General features: G+C 33.9%; 2 protein-coding genes across 3 annotated transcripts; both read right to left on the bottom strand.

Annotated features, from left to right (window-relative positions):
* Positions 1-38: 38 nt before the first annotated feature.
* On the bottom strand, positions 39-4114 carry LOC122604003 (cold-responsive protein kinase 1-like). 2 transcript variants are annotated; one of them, XM_043776884.1, is made up of 9 exons: positions 3640-4114; positions 2903-3321; positions 2639-2758; positions 2210-2325; positions 1539-1746; positions 1230-1461; positions 983-1136; positions 384-414; positions 39-241 (listed from the first exon to the last, which is right to left on the bottom strand). In XM_043776884.1, the coding sequence occupies exons 1-9, from the start codon at positions 4026-4028 to the stop codon at positions 171-173; spliced, it is 1740 nt and encodes a 579-aa protein (XP_043632819.1). In that variant the 5' UTR covers positions 4029-4114; the 3' UTR covers positions 39-170. The 2 variants fall into 2 exon arrangements, with proteins under 2 accessions (XP_043632819.1, XP_043632818.1); XM_043776883.1 differs by having other exon boundaries at positions 39-414; positions 3640-4113.
* A 5226-nt stretch (positions 4115-9340) lies between these two features.
* LOC122603626 (cysteine-rich receptor-like protein kinase 2) lies at positions 9341-13775 on the bottom strand. The gene is made up of 8 exons (XM_043776380.1): positions 13307-13775; positions 11460-11851; positions 11258-11377; positions 10945-11075; positions 10623-10833; positions 10314-10545; positions 10068-10221; positions 9341-9912 (listed from the first exon to the last, which is right to left on the bottom strand). Exons 1-8 carry the CDS (start codon positions 13732-13734, stop codon positions 9601-9603), a joined length of 1980 nt encoding a protein of 659 aa, XP_043632315.1. The 5' UTR covers positions 13735-13775; the 3' UTR covers positions 9341-9600.
* Between the last annotated feature and the right edge of the window lie 2429 nt (positions 13776-16204).

Here is a 16204-nt window from a genome sequence, read left to right as displayed (position 1 = left end):
TACTAATATAGAGAGGTATTATTAGTTCTTGATAGAGCTATAAAAAAGATACACAAGCTTACATTAGTAAACAAAACTTACATAAATAGACTAGCTAGAAAGTTATAAAGTTGCTCAGTGTTTGTTCCAAACATGAAAAATGAAAAGTTTTGGTTATTCTCTGCTCCCACCTATGTGAATTCTTCTATCGGCATTAACAAAGGTAGGCCTAGACATCTGCCGTTTCCCCAATGTTGGCTCGCTGGACAACATCAAATAAACATCAGACATGGACGGTCTTAAAGAAGCTGGTGACTGGGTGCACATTAGAGCGATCTCTACGATCTTAATAACATTTGCTTCTTGATATTCATTTGGATTTAGGGCTTCATCAATCAACTTACTGTGTATGCCTTTCTCGTATAACTTCCAAGCCTATCAACATAGATACAAAGGAAATCATTGTGAGGTACACACTACTGTGAACTTAGATAGAAATATAAAGACATACACCAGGAAACTAGGCCAAATGACACCAAAAACCTGCTGGAACCCAAACTTTTACAATAATACAACCCGTAAAGAAAACTACAATAACTAACCCACGCAATACAGTGATTTGCAGATGAAACATTCTTGTCTGAATGGACTCTGTTACCCCTATATGTATCATTGATCGAATAGAGGGAAAGGGCCTCAATACCTTGAAAAATCTCCAACTTGGAACGTTCATGATTTTGAAAATCACATGTTTTTCGAGATTTTATTAGGACCCACACATTAAAAAAGCGTGATAGGTAATTGCAGTTAAGATCCAGATATATAAAACGATCTAGGACGAATATAAGCTGTAATGGTTGCATTAGGAAGTACTAGCCTACTAGGTTTGTTTTATTATATATATTCTGTATTTCTGTATAATTGTAAAACATGCATATATACTTGACGAGTTGTGTAATTTTTCTATTCATTAAAGAAAAGCAGTTGGAAGGTTGTATATTACTTGATCAAGCAGGTATTCCATTTCAGAACCATCATAATTCACATGTGTACACCTCTGACCACTAATGACTTCAAGGGCGACAATGCCAAAACTGTAAGTGTCTACTTTCTCTGATAAATGTCCACGGGTTGCGTATTCTGGTGCCGTGTAGCCCCTATAATGCATTATGAATGTAATTAGCGTTAGCAGAAATAATAAAAGTCAAAGCTCAACAAGAATTTGCATATAAACTTGAAAAGGAGCTTACATAGTTCCAGCAAACCGGGTGCTAACATGAGTTTGATCGTCAGGATAAAATCTGGCCAACCCAAAATCTGCAATTTTTGGTTGGAAATCATTGTCAAGAAGAATGTTGCTTGACTTTATATCTCTATGAATGATTTTGAAATGGAGTTCTCCATGTAGATGGGCAAGTCCCCTAGCAATCCCGGATATAATGTCGGACCTCTGTTTCCAATTTAGAGTCCCCTTTTTTTCACCTGTTCATCATAAATAATAAGCCTGAACAAGACATTCCATCTACGTATTTATCCGTGTTTTAGAATAATTATCTTACCCCATAAGAACTTGTCTAGACTCCCTTGGGACATGTATTCTAGAACAAGAAGTAGCTCCGAACCATCAATACACCACCCTAGTTGAAGGATGAGATTGCGGTGACGCACGTTACTTATAAGCTTAGCTTCATTTATGAATTCTTTTTTTGCTCCAACCCTAACCTGGAGTTTCTTGACGGCTACTACATTTCCATCGTCTAAAATGGCCTGTGAAACCACAAACAAACAGTTATGTTTGTCAGCTACTATTGCATATGGAATTCACTATGTGTCTCACTGTTGGATTTTACCTTACACTCCCTCATATCTAATCATCATCAGAATATAATTTTTTTAAACTGAATATGTGATTTTAGATGGATTCAAGTTCACCGATCAGCATGTCACACACAACATGATACTGAGGAAGGTTGTTTTATTTCGTCCTGAAAACAATTTTCTGAGCACTCAAGATATATTTCCTAGAAGGGTAGTCCATAATATTGTTCCTTTGGGGCCTTAGTACTTTTAAATCCATATTGTTTCTTCTTTCAAATGGTATTGACATTTTAGGGACTGATTTAAATTCATGACTTCATCTCATGGACATGTGAAGTATTATTTTACCCAGATCATATTCTTGTACCATCCGTTTTGAAAGGACACTTCAGACTGTTTACATTAACATTACCTTGTATACTTCGCCAAAACCTCCTCTTCCTATTAGATACTCTTCACTAAAATTATTAGCTGCTTTCTTCAAATCTTCATAACTGTAACTTTGAGTTCCCTGCAATTCGGACATGTCTAAAGCATGACATGGTAGACATACAATAGCAGATCCGATTAGTGGTTTTACTGATAAAAAAAAGTTAAGATGATAAGTTGATACATATTATTAGGGTTGTTAAAAAAAGGGTAATGGAGAGAACCTTAGCCCCAGTACCACAATTGGAAACCCATCGACTCACCCCGTATGAGCTATATATTATTATTTCTCAATATATAGTAACAAAGTCTTTGGACTTTTACTTTATGGTATAGCATAAACTATGTGTAGTGTGAACAGAGTTAAAAATTGTGATTTACTATTGATAAGAATATGGCTTTAAGTTATTACCTTCAGCAAAATCTTTGGACTTTCGTCGTCTCCAAAACCACAAGGATAAAGCTAGGATAAGCACAAAAGCAGCTGCAGAACTACATACTCCTATTATTAGGCCAGATTTACTTGAACTCACTGTCAAAAAAATTCACCAATTACACTTTTATGAAGAATAATAGAAAGATTTTATGTTACTTTTATTTTTCTTAATTTCTTAAGCAGCTGATCATTTGTAAACATTCATGACAAGTTATATTACTGAAACAGAAGAGGCCTCACCTCCACTTAAGAAAGGTATGAGATTGGTTGTCTGGTTATCCTGAAAAAATGGAATCCCGGAATACCTCATAAAACATCCCACATCGATTGCTCTTCCTTCATCAGCTGGCAGACAGCTGAATAAGTTGTTATATGCTGTACTCATACAGTTCTTACAAATGGCCCGGCTTGCATTTGCAAGACACTGTCCAACTGCGTAGATTGTTGCATTTCCACCAGTGACTTGTCTTGTAGATGCTACGTAGAAATCAGTAGTTCTTGGGGTAGCAACTCTAATATCTGATAATAATCCTTGTAGCGCTCGGTTAAAGTTTGTTATCGGCTGAGATGTTGACTCATTACCACATACGGCAAGTGGAGCAACAGCAACGTCCAAACTACCTTCCGGGTCATCATAAAACTGGTCGTAGTTCTCATATCTTAATTAACACCAAAAAAAAATGTCAATATTTTTTTATGATTGTATTGTAGTTCTAAGTAATCACACTTAAATGTATATGTAAAATCAGTTACTGTTTGATTACCAGTTAGTCAACTGATATTGGTTGACCAATTTGAATACCACTGTTTATTGCTGACCAATAATGCAGCGTAGTTATCTGACTTGAAACATATTGATTGGTATACACATGCAACTTGTGATTTGTGTTATTTTGACATTGTTATTTTAACAAAATTTTACAGGTAGTATAATGTGACATAACTAATAAACAAATATATGTAAAACAAGTATTCACCTGAGGAAGCAATTATCTAGAAAAACATTTGCACCATTTGCAGAACCACAAGGTTTAACTGCAGAAACGGCAACATCAAAGCAAGCTAAACACTGGTTTGCCAAGAGGTAGTTCCGGCACTGCGCAACTCCATATACACCGTCCCCGTCTTCCAAGTTCTGGGCTCTGGCATAATATACACCTATCTTTGACAATTGGCTTCTAAGTTGAGAAAACGTAGAGTTAAGGTTCCTGGAAAAGGTTGTTTCAGACATTGCATCATTGCTTCCACAATAAAATCTAATGGGCACGTCAGTATCAGTGTTGGTATTGTTGTTTTTTGGCTGTGCAAAGACGAGGTCCGTAACCACGAATAATGCAATCATAACCACTACTGAAGTTGCTGACATCCTTGGTCTATATATGTTTCTAGTTTTCCTGTCTACTTTGTGTTGTTGATTTTTTGAATATATTATGCAATGACAAGATTGCTAAATTGGAGATATATGGATATTTGTGTGTGTGTGGATAACTTAGCAGCAATATATAAAAAGTCAACTTGAAAAAGGTTGACTAGTTATAAAAAACAAAAATGTGAAACTGGTGCTAGACCCTCCCAACATGGATGCAAGCCAGTCAAGCCTTTGGCAAGCCTTCATTTTCGTAGCTCGTCACCGGATTTTGTCGCGGAAAAAAAAGGGACAGAATGAAGGGGTTGGGACGAGATGGGGCCCTTTTAACAGTGTCTATTTTTGTTTTGTTTATTACTCGTATTAAAGAAGGAAATCAAGGAACGAAGGGGGTTGGGATGAGGTGGGTCCTACATATTTTTCTTTTTCACCTCAGTTATCATTTAATCATTTTTTTTTTAATTTTTCATCTTTAAATTTATTCCTTCCGTTCTATTTTTTTTTTGAAAAGTAAACTTCATTAACACAGTATGCACCAAATTGGTGATACTAATCAACTTACACCATATTTACAAATCAAATAATGCTAAATCTATACCAACTATTCCAACTAATGTTTACATTTATCTTTCTATTATTGTACCAAAGAAAAGCCAAAGATTTTATATCTTGAATAACCTTCTCGACCTTGATTTGGGCATTTGAGAACCTTCTTTCGGTTCTTGCTTTCCAAATACACCAACACACTACCATGACGATGCCTTTAACCACTTTTTGTTCTTTCTTTCCAAGTTCCACATTTTCATGAATCTCAATAAGATCTTTTATCGAGAAAACAAAGAATGGAGAAGCCTTGCACCAGGAGCTTATAAAAGTCCATATCAAGTTAGCCAACTCGCACCTACAAAAGAGGTGATCAACCGATTCCTCATATTCCCCACATAAAACACACAGTCCATCTCCAAAAACACAATTCCTATCTTTAAGAGCCTCTAAGGTTGGAATACGATTCATACCAACTCTCCACATGAAGATGTTAACCTTTAAAGGGATCCATTTGGACCAACGAAGGACATACCTGTTGCTATAATCACGAGAGCTAAGGATAAAATCTTTCACAGCTTTGACAGTGAACTGGGAATCATTCTTTCCTTGCCATATCCATCTGTTGATTGATTCTGTAAGCTTCAGACCATTCAAAAGAGTGTTCCGTTCTATTACAATGATATTTAAAAGGTCTAACTTTTCAACTTTAGCCTAAAAAATTTTGTTTGTATTAAATAATACATTAAAAAAATTATATCAATTAATTATATTTTATAAATATTTTCATTGATATAATTTTCATTAAATTTTATAGAGTAAATTACTTTTTTCGTCCCAGAAGTTGGCACGTTTTTTACTTTTAATCCCTAAACTTTAAAAATTACAATTTTGACCTTAAAGTTGACCAATTTTTTCAATAATCGTCCATTTGCCTTATGGCGTTAAAAAATGGCCGTTAACGTAGGCACGTGCTAGACACGTGAGGGCACTAATGTCATTTCACCTTACACCGAGGGACAAAAAGTGAAAAAATAGCTACTTAAGGGACGAAAAGTGAAAAATAGATACTTGAGGGACGACAAGTGAAAAAATAGCTACTTAAGGAACGAAAAGTGAAAAATAGCTACTTGAGGGACGACAAGTGAAAAAATAGCTACTTGAGGAACGAAAAATGAAAATCATACATATAAATTTATTCTTCCATTTTTTCTTTTCCGATCATCTTCTCCGATCATTTTTACCAATGGGATTTTCCAACTAAACATTTATTTTCCAATGATACATAATAAAAACTCGACTTTGAATCCAAATCTAAACCACAAACAAAATCATTTACTCAAATTCATGACATTCAAAACATAACTAATCAAACAAATTATAGTTCAAACATGTCAGTCATCTTTTTTTTTTCTAAGTTTTAATTTTAATTGAAAGGGGGACGGTGGATGGTGGTGATTCTAGGTGGCGGTGGTTGGTTGGTGGTGATTCTAGTCTACGGCGGTTGGTTGGTGGTGAATGTAGACGGCGGTGGTTGAAGGTGACTGTAGACGGCGGTATTTGGTGGTAATTGTAGGGAGAGGTGGCTGGTGGTTATTGTAAGCGGTGGTGGTTGGTGTTGATTGTAGTGGCCGTGGCTGGTGGTAATTATAGGCGGGGGTGGTCGGAGGTGGCGGTGGGTGGCAGTGGCTCGTGGTGGTTATAGATGGCGGTGGCTGATGTTGGTTACAGATGGCGGTGGCTGGTAGTTGCGACTGGTAGCAGCGACTGTTGGTAGTGGTTATTAGGTGGTGGTGATTGGAGAGACTTTGGGGTAAAGGGGAAATAAATGTCTAGTCGGAAAATTCTATCAGAAAAGATAACCGGAAAAGAAAGAATGGAAGAATAAATTTATTTGTATGATTTTCATTTTTCGTCCCTCAGGTAGCTATTTTTTTACTTTTCGTCCATCAGGTAGCTATTTTTTCACTTATCGTCCTCGGTGTAAGGTGAAATGACATTAGTGCCCCTCACGTGTCTAGCACGTGCGTACGTTAACGGCTATTTTTTAACGTCGTAAGACCAAAGGACGATTATTAAAAAAATTGGCCAACTTTAGGGTCAAAATTGTAATTTTTAAAGTTTAAGGATTAAAAGTGAAAAACATGCCAACTTTAGGGACGAAAAATGTAATTTACTCAATTTTATATAATACAAAAATATACTTGAAATCAAAGTTTAAAAAGGTAAAAGAAAAAAGAAAAACAAAGTTCAAAATTTCTTTTTGAATATTCATAATAGACGTATTTAATACTAGCACAGAAAGAGTAATATCTAATAAAGATAAATAAAGAAAAAAAATATAGAAAACTATATAGATCTCATATCCCCCATAGATGAAATATCTGCTGTTGGAAATCAACTTTCAATAAACACCTCACTTTATAAATATGAAATCTTGCTCAGCTCTCCGGCCTCTTGGAGGCTCCAAAAGTGTTCAAGGAAAACCTCACAGCGTTAGTCCATATGGTTGAACCCACATCGGTAGTATAAACCGAGAATGATTCTAGCCAGTTGTTCTGACCTTCAATATCAGATCAGATTATCCTATTTAATTGTATTTTACTACTCGTACTTTATAAAAAGGAAAATGTTAAATGCAGTTTTTAGGGCTGCACTTAACATGCATAATTTTTTTTACTTTTCATATCAAAAATTCACCTTTGAATTTTATGCTAAGTGTACAACTATATGATGCACCTTAACTGCAGTTCTAGCGGCTACGTTCAACAAACCCTATAAAAATCCAACCTTTATGTTGAAAAGTTAGATTTTTAGTACATGTGGAAGACGACACCAAACCAGTTTCTTTCTTTCAAATAACTATTCTACCTTTGATAAATTAATTTACAACACTAATATGAATGGTAATGGGGCGGGGATTGTCGGGAATCTCAATACCCATCCCCGTACCTGATTTTCACTTGTAATCCCCATTCCCGTCGGGGTAATTAAATTACATCCTCATATCCGTCCCAATCTGGTATCGGAGATAACTTTTTTAAATTAACATGAATTTATCTTAATAAATGATATATTAGAGAACGTGTATTTCGACATTTTCTTTCTATGTATAAACTAATAATCTAATATAGATGTTAAATAAATGATTAATAAAGTATAACACATAAAGACCATTGAACAAAAGCTTTAAACTTAAAATTGATTCTAGAATATAGATAAGAACTTAAAGTGATTCTAATAAATATATATAGTATTTTCGGGTTCGGGGATGGGGATCGACGATTTACGGTTTTCCATCCTCGTCCCCATCCCCATCGGGGATTAGATTTACATCCCCATACCCGGTCAACTCGGGGATTCACCGGTCAAATCGGGTGCGGGTATCGGGTTCCCTTTCGGGTACAAGTATTTTTGTCATCCCTTAACACTAATTATTTATCTTTTATTATATTTTTACTACCATCTTTACTTTATCAATTAACCTTACATCAATTACTTACACCATTCATCACCGCATACATTATCAATTGTTGTCATCATCACTGGTCGTCACCACCACTACCACCAGTTACCACCACTACCACCACAATGTCACCGCAGCTTCGGCCACCACATTACGCGGTATCTCATCTCTTAAAAATGCTCTTACAAGGAATATTCTATCGTTTATCTCTTGTGTCTCATTTTTCAAAAAAAAGATATAAATGTTTAGTTAAAAAAGAAAAATGATAAATTAAAATACTTTGCTTAAAATTCAACTTAAGCTTCAAAAATTTTACATATGAATTTTATTACACTGTATTGTTTAGTTAACTTAAGAGAGGAAAGGAGAAGAGAGGGAAAGAAAGTTTTCCTTCCTAATCACCTCAAAAATGAGAGGAAAACTTTTTAAACAAAAAACTACATTTCCCTTCCTAATCCTTTCCACTCTTTCCTTTTCCACGCTTAAAAAAATCTTTAAAATGTATTTTATAATTTTCCCCTCTCTTTTCTTTCCTTTCCACCTCTAAATAAACTAAACAATACAGTGTAAATCTTTTGTCTAATCTTTATATTATTAAGTTGATTGATTTAAAGTTAGAGTAATTCTATCATTTGCAATTTTTCTGACTGCGGCATTTCATCGAACACCATCCACTCAAGTTCTTCCTGACTATTATTTTCTAAACACTTGACATGAAAGTGTTTTACACACACCACCGTTTCCCCGTGTGTATTGCCGTTTGTTTGCAGGAAGCATACCGGAGATCCGCCGGGATCTCCGTCGTCATTTGCATTCACGGTGGTGGTGACGTCTGCTGAATGGGGGAGATGAAGGTATGTATATAACATATATAGTCTGTACCTATATCGTCCAATGTATAAACTTTTTTAGCATTTTATTAGTTTATTTATTAATTTTTTTTTTTTTTAGAATTATTATATTATTCAGTGTAACACTTGATTTATGCCTCATTATATAATCTGTTATAATACCCTCACTATTGCTTGCTTATATATTTCAACTGCCGATTTAAAAAAGATCAAAAAAGTAATAAATTCTATAGGCATTTTTTATTCGGGTTCACGGTGGAAGCATCGTGTTGGCGAAACGTGACCAATTTGTTTCGAGAGGCAATACCGACCCTAAACAGCAGTAATGTAATCAAATGCATTGTAACATTCACTTTACCGTTTAGGTCTTTTAATGAAATCGAATGCCGTTCTGCATTTTTATTGCAGATAGTAATTTAGCTTGACGCCTTAACTTTGTGTAGATTATAAGGTTGGAAAAAAGAAAAGGTATATAACAGAAGCGAAAAGCCATATTCAACTATTGATTGATTCATGACGTGTATCATATACGCAACAACAGTTACATTAGCTCTCCCCATTCTCTGCGTACGTGTGAAATTGGGTATTTTTGTTGTCACACTATGAAAGCCGCAACATTTCTGGAATAAAATATGTAGACATAGGCACCTTAAAAGGGTCGTGATTGTACGAGTACCAGATTTCCCCCCAAAATGAACTTCCAAATAAAAGTCTAACGACCTGAAAGTTCTGCATTTGAGACAGTGGCTTTTGATGTTGAAGAAGTATCGGAGGTAGAGGTGTCTAATGGAATATGCACACGAGTTTCGGTAACGGTAGACTTCAGTGGAGCTCTTTGCTCAGGTGATGTGTCACTTAAAAGAGAAACCACTTCGGACATTGATGGCCTTGTTGACGCTGGCGACTGAGTGCAAGTAAGAGATAGTTCTATGATCTTTTTTACATCTTCTTGTGCGTATTCACTTGGGTCTAGTGTATTGTCGATTAGATTCACATGCATTCCCTTCTCGTACAGGTCCCACGCCTGTGATACACAATAAGATGCAAATGGTTATAATAAGATATCTGTTTTAAGTTATTTGTAACTGTTTATATGATTCATATGACTTTGGTTTTACAGATTTTTAAGTTGAGATGAGACGAGGAAGAAAACGGAATTTGTGGAGTTAGGATGCTTACATAATCAAGTAAGTTATGTGTAACAGATCCATTTTCAATGCTATCAGTGCACCTCCTTCCGCTAATAATTTCAAGCACCATTACACCAAAACTGTAAGTATCTACTTTCTCAGACACCTGCCCATGGATTGCATATTCTGGTGCTACAAAGCCACTGAGCATCATATGAAATAGTGCAACTTAGTATGATTATATATTGTGGTCACTAGAGGACCAAGTAAGATCACAGTAGTCGATTAAACTTACAATGTCCCTGCAACTTTGGTGCTAATATGCGTCTTATCTTCTGGTAGCAATCTGACCAGACCAAAATCCGAAATTTTTGGCTGATAGTCATTGTCAAGTAGAATGTTGCTTGACTTAATATCTCTGTGAATGATAGTCACATGATATTGTTCATGTAGATATGCAAGTCCTCTTGCAATTCCAAAGATAATTTCAAACCTCTGTTTCCATGTTAGGCTTCCTCTTTTATCACCTGCCATTTGTTAGATCAAGTGTCAGTAATAAAACATCGAGTTGTATGTGTAGGCTAAATACATGATCCCAACTCACCATAAAGAAACTTATCAAGGCTGCCATTTTCCATGAACTCGAGAACAAGGAACAGATGAGGTCCTTTGTTACAATATCCAAGAAGACGCATAACATGTCGATGATGAACATTACTTATTATTTTCAGTTCATTTTCAAAGTATGTTTTCCGTCCTCTTGAATGCATTGTTGTTTTCTTTATTGCTACCACTCCCCCATTATTTAGTGTCCCCTAATTTGTAACAAAGTTAAAGTGAAGAAAAACCTCAAATAATAAGAAACATGCTACATAGATATGATATATATTTGAAGAGTTATCACCGAAAATATCTGCTGTACATACCTTATATACCTCTCCGAAAGGTCCTTCTCCAAGTTTGTGCTCTGTACTAAAGTTATTAGTTGCAGTTGCTAAATCTTGGTGGCTATAAGCCATGGGACCTTGCAGCAATTCAGTTGCTCCAGTCGACTTTCCTGGTCAGTCAATACCCCATATGTATATATATTAGGTATATGCATATCATTAACCACAAAATACATGTTTTAGATCGATTTAGTAATATCGAGAGTGTTAGAACACAGTGAAGATACTGAAAAGCTTCCTAATATATATCTGTGTGACTTCTATGTGAATGGACGTGGATTGATTGGTTTACCTTGTGGGCGGGCACTTGACTTCTTAGATCGATTCCATAACAGAAATGCTAGTATGACCAATAAAAATCCGACACCTCCAAGAACTCCCCCAATAATTGCTCTCTTAGTGTTTTGATCTCCTGCCAAACACATAAAACGTTTATATGACAAAATATATCACATGAAGAACATTGAACATTATGTGCAGGAAAAAGGTGGTACCTTTAAGAAAGGGTTTTAAATCGGTAGTCTGGTTGTCTCTGAAAAACGCTGTATTAGAGTACCTCATAAAACATCCGGCATCAAATGCCCTCCCAATTGTACTAGGAAGACAATCAGATAATGTTGATGTTCTTATAGATAAACATTCTGCACAATCACTTTTGGTTATGTTTATATTACATTGTGCAATTGCATAAACCTTCAGGTTGCTTCCTGTGACTTGCCTCATGGATGCTCCATAGAAATCAGGTTTTCTTGGTGTTGCAACTCGAAGGTCTGATAACACTTTTTTCACCGTTTCCGTGAATGCTGATTGAGTTGACGTTTGGTTGCCACATACTCCGACATTGCCCCGAACATTAGCTTCCATGTAGAAATTATTGTTCTCATACCTTCATAGAACATTGCAGGAGCAACTTCAAAGTTTTAATAAAAATGGTTTTATAACCTATGTAAGTAAGTTAGAGTGTGTGCATCAACTATCGTTAACTTGGTTTCATTTTATGGGACTTCAATACTGGAATCTATTCCAGATTATATACGGTACTATATAACAAACTAGATCTGCACCATTACATTATGCTAAAGTGAGTTATATGATGTTTTCGTTGTGTATAGGAACGACTATATATGTGTTACATATACTACTGTGTAAAAAAAGTATAGTGTGATCTAATAGAAATGGAAAATTGAGAACTCATCCATTGTTAATTGCACATTAAGTCGATAGGTTTCCAATAATTTACTGACATAAATAGCATGTAATTTAAGATATTTTTGAAGCAAACATGTTTCAGTTTCAACTCTTGATATTTGAACGAGTCAAGTCAAAGGCAAAAGAGTCCCATTCAACTTTCAACTATTTGGGCTAGTAGATATAAAGTTGTTCTGTGATTAATGATGATGTATATTTGACTTGCCAAATTGGTGGAACACTGTGATAATATTAAATACAGTAAATGATTTTATTAAACGTTATTGATAGATCACTAGCCGACTTCACAAATGAATCAGCTCAAATGGTAGATATTTTTTATTCTCACCATAAGTTTTGGTTCGATTTTCTTTCTGGGTTTTTCCATAAATCACTTATAATGACTTATAAATCATGATTTATATCTCGTAGTTTAAAATAAATGAAAAGTTTTACTATTGTAAGATAAAGTGGGAACTAGTTAAAAAAAATATATCACTAGCCGACCTAACATTTTCACTTCCACAAGAAGAGACTATATGTATAGTAGTTGATTGGAACACAAAAAGCTTAAAAGATAGTAACCTAGCTAGTCATATAGCCTTAGAGCACTCCTCCCAATGGGTTGTTCCAATACAACAAATACATTACCAATTTAGCGTTTCTCTAAAAGTAATTCTCCCCATTTCTATTTCTTTTCTATATACGGAAAGTTTCAAAATCTATCAGTGTCTCCCTTTCTATTTCTTTACTATATACGGAAAGTTTCTAAATCTATCATAGTTATTCTTAAAAGTAATACGCCCTTTTTCTCGTTATTATCTTCCACTAACTAAAATTTTATAATTGAATTTTAAGCTATATGTATTAAGAATGAAGTAGTTTAATTTTTACTCGTGTATCTAAAGTTATTTTGACTTTAAAACAAAATTCTTTTTACTTAATTGTATGATATATAGTAAAACTAATTAATATATGAGGTAAGAAAACAATATTTATAAAACAAACGAAAAAAATATGGACAATCAAAATATGACGGATATAGTAAAAAAATAAATAAAATGAACATACAGATCAATGAGTGTAGTAAAACTATATGCATATTGGAGAAGTAATTTAAATTATAAGTTTAGAAAAAAAGCAGCAAAATTACCTGAGATTACAATCGTCAAAGACTACATGACCACCATTGACAATCCCACATACTCTCACTGATCTTGCTGCTGTATCAAAACATCTCAAACACTCTGGATGAGTGAGATACAATCTGCACCAAACAAGTCCGTATACAGACTCGCCATTGATTATGGTCCGTGCAGTAGCATGGTATACCGAACTGTTGGAGGACAACTGCCTCCGAAGGCTAGAAAAGGTGGTGTTGAGGTTCCTTAAGAAAAATGTTTCATCTAAAACCCCATATTGACTGCAATAACGTCTAACTAGTGTGTTATTCCTGTTAATATTCGATTGTGAAGTAACCGATACCAACATGAATACTAACACAATCACGGTCACGGCTATGCTGGTCATTGCCCCGTTTTCGATTATGGGTATTGAAAGATTTTTTCTGATATTACCCATAGCAAGTGGAAGAGAGAATGAGAGAAAAAGATGTGTAGGTCATGCATCTCCATGCGTTGGAACCATATATATATTTGCCTTGTCAATACGTAAGAGGGTATGATGGTGATTTATCGAATATGCGTATGAAGTTGACTAGCCACAATTATTTGTTTCGTGTACAATTAGACACCTGCAACCCTCAAAAATGAGTTATTAGTGACCAAGTCAATTGTTGTAGGGCCTTGTTCACGAATCAATATGCGATTTGTCTATTTGTGATATTTGTTTTCATATTTATTAAACATAAACTTATTTCTTTCCCCATAACATATTTATCTACACTTTAAATCATATTTTTAATTTATAATCAATATAATTTTTGATAATAATAGCATAACTTCTATTTATTAATAAATATTTTAACCACCTAAAATGCCTTTTTATCTTTATTCAAGAAATTAGATATACTTATAATGAAATAATTACAAGATTTACAACTTAATTACTAAAATAACTATTTTTAACATCAATAACCTTTGCAATAATAACCCCATCTTATTCGTCGCTGACACCACTATTAACAATCACCACCATTACCACTACCACCATTGACGTCACATAGTACGAGCATCTGTCTAGTCTGACTAAAGTTATTAACATCTTCTCATTTAATCAATTATATGTTATCAATTATCAACCGTAAGTTATCAATCATCAATTATTAGCCACTCTTATCAAACATTACAATATATAATATCTTATGGGATTGTGATATATGATTTATAGGTGTATAACATGTATGATATCAAATGATTCTCCCCAAAATTATTATTATGAAAGTCTACTTGTGGCGGCTTATATATGTTCTAGTATGAAGATCAATTTTTAAAGGGTTAAGTGCACGGAAATGTAATCAACTAAGGCCGAAAAGTTATTGTATATATGAACTTACAAAAGGTTTATTGTATACATGAACCCTGCTAATTTTCTATTGTATATATACCGAAACCAGTAAAAGGCTTGATGTGGGCCGGTTAAGTACATGAAAATGTAATAAACTATGCTCAAAAAGTTATTATGTGCATGAACTTACAATCAATATTTATTGTATCAAGATTTTTACAATTTTCACTTTTTTCTTTTTTTCATCTCCCATATATAGATAAAATAAATAAAATCAAAGAGAAGAAGAAAAAACAAAAGACAGTAAAAGTGGACGACCAACATTTCCCACAACATTTCTCGGCGGCGGGGTATAAAAGGAATTACTTGTTTGTCGGTTTCATGATGAAATACAGAAAAAGGAATATGTGTGGTGGTTTGACATAATTTTTCATCAGTTGATTGTGTTTGTTATTTATTTATTTGACATCATCTTCATCATCAAGATATAAGATCCGATTTTTTTATAAAATTCTTATGGTTCTAAATTCTGATTAATGTGTGTAGTTAGAATTAGTTTTTTTGACCCCGGAAAGACGTTGCCCGGGATCGACACTGCGTCATGCAAGCATTTATACATACAACATTACCTAAAAGTTTGGACACTTAAAATTTACTATAGTTTAGTTAGAAACCTTAAAATAAGAGATAAAAAGTAAAGGAAAAAAAAAGATTTGATGATTAAAGTTAGAAACTCAAAGTTATTTGATAAAAATTAAAAACTATAAAACTAAATTATAATTAAGTTTGTATACAAAAAGTTAGACTAAAGTTAAAAAACTAATAAGTTAAGTGGTACAGATAAGTTAAAAACGTTGTAAAAAATAAAATAAAAAAAATGATGATTAATGTTAAAATCCAAAGTTAATTGATAAAAATTAAAAACATTATAAGTAATTATAATTGTATATAAAAAGTTAGACTAAAGTGATTAAAATAAGAAACTATAAAAATATACAATCGTTAAAAAATTTTTTTTTACAGAAAATGACAAAATAAGAATAAGACAAAATTGCTGACATCAGCAGGTAGCTAAGAATTCAAATAAGTTACCGGCTAAGGGAATAGCAGGTCAATCGTGTTCGATAACGTTTTTGATTTTGTTCATGCATACAATAAACGTTCTGTAAGTTCATGCACACAATAACTTTTCGTCTTTAGTTGATTAAATTTCTATGCACTTAACCCATGTTGAGAGTATATTCATTCCAATTTTGTAGTGGTTTATAATCATTTTCCCAAACATTAAAATATTCAATCACAGCTAGATTATGATCTTAAGATGAGTTAAAAAAATATATGCTCTAGTATGAAGATCAATTGTCAAAGCTTTGAGTAGGTTTGCTACCATATCGTGTCAAAACTTTGGGTAGACTAGGATTAAAGATAATAATAATAATACGAGTAATAAAGATTAAAGATATATTAATCTTAAGATTAATATTTTTTTTTTCCTATTCGCATTCAATTTCGTCATGTCTTGATTTTTTTTTTTCTTCGGCATGCTTAGTTTCACTCCGATAGATGGGTAATTTTAATGTGGTTA

The sequence above is a fragment of the Erigeron canadensis genome, chromosome 6 (genome assembly GCF_010389155.1).
Source record: "Erigeron canadensis isolate Cc75 chromosome 6, C_canadensis_v1, whole genome shotgun sequence".
Taxonomy (NCBI): domain Eukaryota; kingdom Viridiplantae; phylum Streptophyta; class Magnoliopsida; order Asterales; family Asteraceae; genus Erigeron; species Erigeron canadensis.
This window is presented reverse-complemented; position numbering and strand designations above follow the sequence as displayed.

Coding starts and splice junctions, on each gene's coding strand:
- LOC122603626 (XM_043776380.1), bottom strand. CDS start 13,734: ATGGGTAATATCAGAAAAAATCTTTCAATACCCATAATCGAAAACGGG. Junction 10,834..10,944: donor CTTTCGGAGAGGTATATAAG/GTATGTACAGCA, acceptor GTTACAAATTAG/GGGACACTAAATAATGGGGG. Junction 10,546..10,622: donor CCTTGATAAGTTTCTTTATG/GTGAGTTGGGAT, acceptor AACAAATGGCAG/GTGATAAAAGAGGAAGCCTA.
- LOC122604003 (XM_043776883.1), bottom strand. CDS start 4,028: ATGTCAGCAACTTCAGTAGTGGTTATGATTGCATTATTCGTGGTTACG. Junction 1,747..2,209: donor GTTTTGGCGAAGTATACAAG/GTAATGTTAATG, acceptor GTGGTTTCACAG/GCCATTTTAGACGATGGAAA. Junction 1,462..1,538: donor TCTAGACAAGTTCTTATGGG/GTAAGATAATTA, acceptor TATGATGAACAG/GTGAAAAAAAGGGGACTCTA.